General features: G+C 44.6%; 1 protein-coding gene across 1 annotated transcript in view; it reads right to left on the bottom strand.

Annotated features, from left to right (window-relative positions):
• Window positions 1-320: 320 nt before the first annotated feature.
• glud1b (glutamate dehydrogenase 1b) overlaps window positions 321-9,093 on the bottom strand; it is a 30,820-nt gene continuing 22,047 nt past the window's right edge. Inside the window, exons 8-13 of the mRNA XM_084078729.1 lie at window positions 8,844-8,981; window positions 8,311-8,391; window positions 7,616-7,739; window positions 5,600-5,691; window positions 5,019-5,081; window positions 321-1,777 (exon numbers count right to left, since the gene is read on the bottom strand). Coding sequence (XP_083934855.1) covers window positions 1,658-1,777; window positions 5,019-5,081; window positions 5,600-5,691; window positions 7,616-7,739; window positions 8,311-8,391; window positions 8,844-8,981 — 618 coding nt within the window. The 3' untranslated portion in view covers window positions 321-1,657. The remainder of the gene's footprint in view (window positions 1,778-5,018; window positions 5,082-5,599; window positions 5,692-7,615; window positions 7,740-8,310; window positions 8,392-8,843; window positions 8,982-9,093) is intronic.

The raw sequence follows: 9,093 nt of genomic DNA, 5'->3' as shown, positions 1-9,093 counted from the left end.
TTGAGTAAAAGTACAGTAAGTATTGGTATCAAAATATACTCAAAGTACCAAAAGTAAAAGTACTCGTGTGCAGATTTTCCCATTTCTCAAATATTTTGAATATTAATAAAAGCAATGCGAGCTGCAATAAACAGCTCATGATGGTTGCTGGTTTTAGCTGGTCTTAACTGGACTTAGGCTGGTCTTGCTAGTTTGTCAGCATAGTTGGTCAGCCAGCTGGATTCTGCTGGTCAAGAAATATCCCTCTGCGACAAATAAAGACTATTATTATTAATATACCAAAAACTATTAATATTCACAACAGCTGCATCGTCATATGGTATTGTTTTAGGTTTTTATTGGGTTTCAACAACAAAAAACAAAAAAGGCAATACAAATTTCTTTTTTTTCCCCTTCCAAAGCTATTTTTCCACGAGACGACTCGGGACGGCATAACGAACATAAAGGACGGCAGTCACAGTGTGTCCCTCTCTCTGGGACAACAGAGGGGCTTTAGGATGTTTGGGGGGGGGTTAAGAAAGGTTGGAGGGGGGCTTCGGGTGAGATGGAGCTTAGCCAGAGCAGGAGGTTCAGGTGAATTGTAAAAGATGTCCTCAAATCTGAAGCCTGAAAAGAGACTTCACCACTAAACCCCTGAGTCGCTCAGGGCTCTATATTAGTGTCTTTTCTGTTTTAAGCTCTACATTAAATATCTTTGCTGAAAATAGCCGTTTTCGTTTGGCTATTTTGCCCCAAACGATCGCACCAGAATACAGACTCTGGGGTTCACGTGGTTATAAGCTCAAATCTGATGCCTGAGCCACAGCAACATCACCCACTAACCGTTAACCTCAATATGTGAGACAAGACGAGAGTAATAAATTAAAATGAATACCAACTTTTACTCCTTCTATCTAATTCCCTTTGAGTTTTTTTTTTAAAAGTAGAGTCAACTGGGCATTTTGCTACTAGAGGGGAGCTAGGCGAGCTAAGGCATCTTCAGTGCTGATGGGTTGGGTTTTAGGGGGAGCTGGACGGCTGGTTATAGGAACCAAAGTCTGAGGTCAGAACCACACCTAGAACCACAGCAAAAATCCCATTGACATTTTAAAAATATATTACTTAAGAACAGTGTTCCAAAAATATAAATGAGCCTCTTTGGATAATACTTCCAGAGAGTCAGTTTATGCTTGGTAAACATAACGAGTAAAATGCCTGGACTCATTTCTTTTTTGTTTACTCATATTAAGTGAAGATTTTAAAAAAGTAACTGGGATTTTTGAAAGAGGGGGGGCATGGTTTTGACGACAGGACTTCACTACTCTATGGGGGGGGGTCTTTCAGTTTGCCTGATCACGTAGCTCTCTGCACCTGTCAGACAGACCCAGACCCGAGCAACATCTTCAATACAGAGAAACTCATATGGCAACAGCAGAGAGAACACAGGGCACAGAACAAATACCAGGCTAGCTACAGAACGTCCCAGTGTGTGCACGGGTATGTGTGCACAGGTGTGAGACGTTGAGCCTAAGAGCAGTGGGTGTCTCTAATGTAAACGGCGATATGTTCTGATTAGGACTGATGACGGCGAGGGCACAGGAAGAGGAGGAACCATCAGTGGGGAAGGTATTTTTTGGGGCGAGGGGGGGGGGGGGGGGGGGAAACGGCGACAGGCTGTTTATGTGAAGGTAAGCCCGGCCTCGTTGTAGACCTTGAAGACCTTCTCGATGGCATTGACGTAGGCGGCCGTCCGCAGGTCCAGGCCCAGGTTGTACTTGCTGGCTGTGCGCATGATTTGCTGAAAGGGAGAGAAGAGAGAGACCATGCACACGCGTTATGATAATGACAGGAAGTTTTCTTCCACCAATGCACTCACAGTACATGGATTAAAGGAGGAGTTCACCCAAAAAATGACTTATTTTCTATCAATTACACACCCCATGAAGCCTTGATTTCATGGATTTATTTTTGTTTTTGTGGCATTCCTAAGACAATAATTTGATGACCGTGTGTAGTTCCGGTAGGAGACACAAATAATGTACTTTATGTCTCCTACCGGATACATTAGCCGGTAGGAGACGGGAATCAAATTATTAGCTTAGGAATGCCTCAAAAACAAAAATAAATCCATGAATTCAAGGCTTCATGGGATGTGCAATTGATAAAAAATAAGTCATTTTTTGGGTGAACTCCTCCTTTAAAGCTAGTTTAAATCTCACGACTGAAAATGTCCTAATGTGCGATTTCTGAAACCGTGTGAAAGGACACACACTAGCGCCAATTCCTAAACAAAGAATACAATATGTACAATTAGGATGCTTTAGTAATATTGTTCCTGCTGTTCTACATACTGCCAACCATGTGAAGAAATCACAGATTCAGTCTTTAACCTTTGCTTTTATATGAAATATCCGAGACGATTAAGATATGATGGAAGATGCTTCTGAACATATTGCTAGTTTGACCACTTCAAATGCTCTAATATGACAATAACCGAAAATAGCCTTTCTACAAGCTCTCAATGCATCGCAGATGCATTGAGAGCTTGTAGATCGGCTATTTTTGCTGCGCAACATGCTTCCATAGAAGACGTGCTGGCTTCCATGGAATCCAAATGACTGAAATCAGTCTTGGCGACTGAGCACTTTAATCCATGCACAGTAAGATTTGTGAGTGTCGGGGCTGGATTCATCCAATTGCCTGGTAAAACAAGAATGACAAGTCATAATAAAGCCGCATGCGGCAGGCTTTTTTGGCCCCAATCTTGTCAACAACACAACATTTAACTATAAAGAAATGAAGATGACAAAAGACAGCTAATGGTTGTCAGGTGATGGACAATTAACACGTTGCAGAATGAATGAAAGATGCAATCAGAGTGATGCACAGCGAGCCACACAGTATAGGCAAAATAATAATAGTATTCAAATAGTAGCTTTAAGGCTACTAATCATTTATAGAGTTCTCAACGGGCCTGAAAATGAAGGCTCGGCCCTAACTGGGCCCGACTGGGCCGGCCCGGGGCTCGGCCCGAACCCGACTATTGCCATCATGTTAGGCCCAAAACCCGAAAAAAAAGAAAAGAAGATTTTCGATTTTTTGTTTTATTAAATATTTTTAATATTATTATTCTGTTATGAATATATATTTATCTATTATGAAGATGGCGCTGACGGCAGCGGACATTAACTTACACTGTGCTTACACTGCGCTGATTTAAATGAAGTTAAATCCTTATCTTGCTCACGCACCTCTGTGCAATGAGATGCATCGTCTGCATTTCTCTGCCTCTCTCGACCGAGTCTTTGTCTCCCCCCTCCCCCCCCTGACTGTTTGAGACCGACTCGAGACTGTTGTTAACCTATTAGCTTAAGTTTACACACGTTGGGTGAACACTTTTATAATACTGAACTAAACGCGGGTGGATTACATTGTATTGTGAAAATCAGAAAGCACCGTTTCTGCCACTTGTGTAACTTAACACAACACGACGGCAATCAACCATATTAGTCTACTGAAATAGCCTAGACTATGCCCACATCAGCAGCCAATATGTAGGCTGCCAGGGCAGGTAAATAGAAATACTAGATAGATAGATAGATAAATAATATGTAATATCCCATACAGAATCGATCTCAGGAGATGTTTCATTCATGAAGAACTGTGACACTTGTGCTTGGGTTCTTATATTTTTGGTATGTTGTTCTCCTGAGGCATGCTGTTTGTCTGATGTCAGCCAGTCCACCATGGACCACAGAAAACATACGCCGACATAGGCTACTTTAAAAAGTTTACAGTTTGCTTTGCTCCAAACATCTCCACTGACGCTGTCTACAAGGCACAGCTGAGCTCCGGCTCGCACAGAAGGTATCTTAGCAACGTGAAAGCGCTATTGTCATTGGTCGTGTTTTGAGTAATGAGCCAATGAGCTCCTGAGCACACTCCCAGACAATGGCATTATAGCCAGCGTTGCCAAGCCTGCTTATTTCCTGCAACTTGTGGACAAATTCTGCCTTGTTTTTTTCCTTGTTTTTGCCTTGTTTTTGTAGGTCGCCTGGCTCATTTCTCTCACTATACTTGGCAACACTGACTCACTGGCAGTCACTGCGTTCCCACTCTCCCAGTAACACAGCAGAGAGACAGGGCAGCTCATAAATCGCCCTGTCATTCAAATAAAAAACAAATTGATTCCCCGACCTTAAATACGGGACAAAGTGCGTCCCGTATCAGTTCAATACGGAACGCGTCTTTTAGTTTTCAATTACGGGACGATTCCGTATTTTACGGGACGGTTGGCAACCCTAAACATCATACAAGCATACAAGCTAACTATTAGCCAAATTCGGCTAGCGCTCAGACGCGACATTACAAAGTCTAAACCAGTTGTGCTATAAACACGCCCCCTTCTGTGGTCAACGCGGAAGTGCCTTTTTCAAACAACCGCGGACTCTTTTTTTTCGCCGATAAAGTATAGTTTTGGACCATGACGGAGGCGCGCCGACTCAGCAGACCTTGAGGCCGAGGAGACGCGCCCGAGCGCCTCCAGGCGCGAGTGCCCGCGTCGACCGGCCAATGGTCTGCTAGTCGACTCAGCGCCGTTCGAGTTGTGTACCGATAGGGACAGAATAGTATATAATGTTTTGGTGAGAGCGTTTGCCCCAACTGTCACTCAAAGTGGCTACTGGCCAATCACAGCGCGTCCTTGCACAAGCGTATTGGCCAATCATGCACAACTTTAGCCTATGGAGTCACGCCGCTCAGACGAATCCACTGAGAGAGGCGTGTCTAGTCCCATAGCTTGGGAGGACGAGGGCGCCCATTGGCTTAAACGACAGCCAATCACGCAAAAAAAGTGTTGCAAACATGAATACATGTCGGAAATCTGTTGGGTCAGAGTCAGACTGAATAGAATACATGTCGGAAATCTGTCGGGTCAGAGTCAGACTGAATATAGAGCCGCTATGCTTTTCAGCATGCGGCTAAAAAAGGTTTGATAGTTTGATTTGCACGCACAGTCGCACACAGACATGCATACTTACCCTGGCAGATCTCTCCATGGTGTAGGCCAGTCCGGAGTGGACAATGTCCTTTTCAGAAGCACCCTGGAAGAATCGGAGAAAATAAAAAAAGTGTTTCCGTTTTGTGTGCATGTACGTTTTATTGTTATTTTAAAAGATTCATGTTTATACTTTCAGACAGGAGAGTGTAGTAGATAAACAGGAAATCTAACGCAGTGAGAGGGGAGATACATGCGAGACAAGACTTGATACATGCGAGACATTCCTCGTGCTCATAAGGAGTATGGTCTGTGCCACTAGGCACCCCTGCATGTATGCATGCGTCTGTTTGTATGTATGCGTTACTATTTTTTGTGTGTGTGAGCATAATGCAATTATGCATCTCAAAATGAATGTGCAAATAATGGCGGCTATTTGTATTAACCGGTTCATGGGTGGGTGCAGTTTAGTGCATCCGGACAATTTGTGGCAGAAGTTAACTGTCAAGTCACATGCAAAGTTGTGACTTGCTAAAAGAAAGGCGCAACGTCTCTTCTTGTTGAGGAAAATGTAATCGTTTCATGTTTGCGCGTGTGTGCTGTGCATGCATGTGCGTTACTCACAGCAACTCTGGCCTGGAAATCAGCGGTGGGGACAACAGGGATGGGTCCTCCCTGCTTGCCAAACTTCCTCTCCAAACTCTCCTGCACAGACACTGGAAGAGACGAGAGAGAGAGAGAGAGAGAGGTTTATGTGGGAACGAAAGAGCTGTCCACGCACGCTCTGAACGTAGGTTACACAGTTGAATTAACTCTTTGACTGCGGTTGACTCGATAACGCGTCAATTGCTAGTTTGTCCAGTTGGCCTTCGACGCGTTGGACGCGCGTTCATTGTTTAATCTCTGATCGCGCTATGCTGCTTATTTTTCAATCCGGTTTTATGATGCAGATTCCGTTTCCGGTTTTAATTTTTCTCCCCCGGTCATTTTCAGCCAGAATAGGGAAACACACGGTTTTTCACACGGTATAAAAAACGAACGGACAGGTCCACTTCTATAATCTATAGTCTGGGTGACGAACAGTCATCGCCGCCTTGTATCACATTGTAATTTTGGCCCATCGGAGAATCTGAGAACACGTCACATCCGGTTTGACGTATTTGACTGTTTGACTGGGTGTGGGGGGGCGAGTGAGTCAGCGAGCTGATCAAGCTGTCATTTGCTGCTCTCAAGTGGCAGATTTGTCATATGTGTTTAAAACCGCACTCAGACGATTTATTTGAATTAATTGAAGGCTTGTGCATGTACTAAAAGGCATGTGCAGCCCACAGCTGGCGCAAGTTTTTGCAGACATTTTCAACCTCTACCAGGCTGTGGTCCATGCATCTTCAAAATGTCCACCATTGTGCTTTGTGCCCGTCACCCAAGAAATCCAAGGTGACATGTTACTGTAGACCAGGGGTCTTCAACAGGGGGTCCGGGACCCCTAGGGGGTCCTCAGAGTTACTACAGGGGGTCCGCCAAATCTTTGTGTGATATGTTTTTTTTACCATATCCACTTGAAACCTAGCATCCCTTTTCTGAGGAGAGCTTTAGCCAAAAATAGCCAATCTACAAGCTCAAAACGCCTCGCGCTGCGAGGCGTTTTGAGCTTGTAGATCTGCTATTTTTGGCAAAGAGGTATAGGTGTAGAGGGAAAAAAGAGCAGACCACGAAAAAAAAAAAAAAAAGTGGAATCTAAAACACAATTTTATACAATATGGGGGTCCCTGCTTCATCTCGCTCTCAGCTAGGGGGTCCTTGGGCTGAAAACGTTGAAGACCCCTGCTGTAGACGGTCGCTCTCACCAAAATAGTAATAATAATAAGCAAAATGCTTACTATTGACCACCAGGTTTATGAACAGCTGCCACCCGGCTACCATTAGACCGTGGGACTGGCCTTTTACTCTTCCTCATGGACCTACAGTACCATGTGGATTTTACCTGTGAAGGTTACCGCTCTACGTGAGCCTGTAGCCAGGCTGGCCATGGACTTGATTTTCCTTGTGGGTCTGCCTGTGGATTGTACCTGTGAAAGTTATCGCCCTTTGTGGGCTTATGTGGTAGAGTTGTTCCGATAACGATACGGGTATCGGAAAAGCTGCCGATATACTGCCTAAAATGCTGGTATCAGTATCGGCGTATGTCAGTCTACGTGTAGCCTCGGAAACCCATGCCTTTTTTTTTGTTTCAAAAGAAAAAAAGCCTGGGAGAACCTTGCAGGAACGCTGGTCTTAGGACCTTGTTATCTCCTAACCGATCAGAGTGCTCCAAACCCAGGCGCTGGAATCCAGCGCCTGGGTTTGGCTCCGCCCTTCAAGACCATCGATTGGGCTCGTTCTTTCAGTCTAGTCTACGTGTGACATTCCGATACCACATAATGTATCACATGATGATATGTCATTTACAGTCATATTTTCATTGCTTCAGTTGATGTTGCACGACTGTTTTATACTCTTTTTTAAACTAACTTTGTAGCTGCACATTAACTTATTTTTTTACTTATTCCAAGATCAGTGGTTCTCAAACCTTTTAATTTCAAGGACCCCCATAACTCTGAGAGTGGTCCAAATGGACCCATGAGTGTTTCCAGTACTCACTGAGGAGGTGGTAGTTGGAATCTCTCTCGTACTTGAAGGTCAGTCGTCCGTAGCTGACGTGGTTCAGGTTCTTCAGCCACTCAAAGTAGGACACTGTGACACCACCAGCGTTCAGGTACATGTCCTGGAAGGGAAACACACACACACACACACACACACACACACACACACACACTCAGTCACACACACACCTGGGCTGATAGGGATGTGTGTGTGTGTGTGTGTGTGTGTGTGTGTGTGTGTGTGTGTGTGTGTGTGTGTGTGTGTGTGTGTGTGTGTGTGTGTGTGTGTGTGTGTGTGTGTGTGTGTGTGTGTGTGTTTAAATCCTTACTAAAGAAACATTTCTTTCTCGCAAGCTTTCAATGCTGTTTGACTGTGTAATCAATCACCATGGCCCTCACGGCTTTGATAGGTTGCATATATTTTTATTGTTTTAATTTATTTTCTTGCCTGTCTGTATTTTAATATGCTCTGTGCAGCACTTTGGTTCGACCTTGGTCGTTGCAAATTTGCTGTACAAAAAAAGTGTGTGTGTGTGTGTGTGTGTGTGTGTGTGTGTGTGTGTGTGTGTGTGTGTGTGTGTGTGTGTGTGTGTGTGTGTGTGTGTGTGTGTGTGTGTGTGTGTGTGTGTGTGTGTGTTTGTGTGTGTGTGTGTGTGTGTGCGCGTGCGCGTGTGCATGTGCGTGTGCTCTTACAGGGATGACCATAACATTGTTCTCAAGGAAGATCTTGTCGGCACTTGGAGTAGTGGGACCGTTGGCACCTTCCGCGATGATCTAGAACAAACGGCACATTTAAAATTCTTCCCCCAAAATTGATTATTTATTAAAAATCCATTATTGATTCACAAATCGATTAAATCGATTAGTTCGATTAGCTGTTGCAGCCCTATTCCTGACCCCTCATCCCCTCTTTCTATGTCAATGGCATGTCGGGTGTGGTGGGCAGATTTACTAGGTTCCAGGCAGATCTGGTTGCATTTGCTTCTCGTATAGCTAGATGGATGCCGCATATTGCTCTATTGAAAGAGTCCTAACCCCCCTCCAACGTCATCTTGGGAGACCTGGCATCACTTCTTCATTTAGGGAAAATTCAATTTGGCTCTTAATTTGGCTTTCACAGAACCTGGGACCCATTTACCGTATTTCATATATCAAACATTTAACTGCGATTATATTTCTCTCTTCTTTTTCTTTTTCTTTTACATTTAACTGTGCTTATAATCTACCTTGGCCTTGACCCTGGGGGCGTTGTCGCGTCTGAGCTGCTTCTCGCCGGCGGCGGGGATCAGGATGTGGCAGTCGGCCTCCAGGATGCTGCCTTCATAGGGCTTGGCTCCGGGGAAGCCCACGATGGTACCATGTTGCTGCACGCAGACACACACACACACACACACAGGTTTGTATTACTATACCAGTGGTTCTCAACCAGTGGTCCGGGGAACACCAGTGCTCCTTGAGGAGTTTCCAGGTGGTCCC

This window comes from Gymnoscopelus microlampas (genome assembly GCF_963454915.1).
Source record: "Gymnoscopelus microlampas genome assembly, chromosome: 14".
NCBI classification, from domain to species: Eukaryota; Metazoa; Chordata; class Actinopteri; order Myctophiformes; family Myctophidae; genus Gymnoscopelus; species Gymnoscopelus microlampas.
Note: the sequence above shows the minus strand (reverse complement) of the source record. Positions and strands in the feature narration are given on the sequence as shown.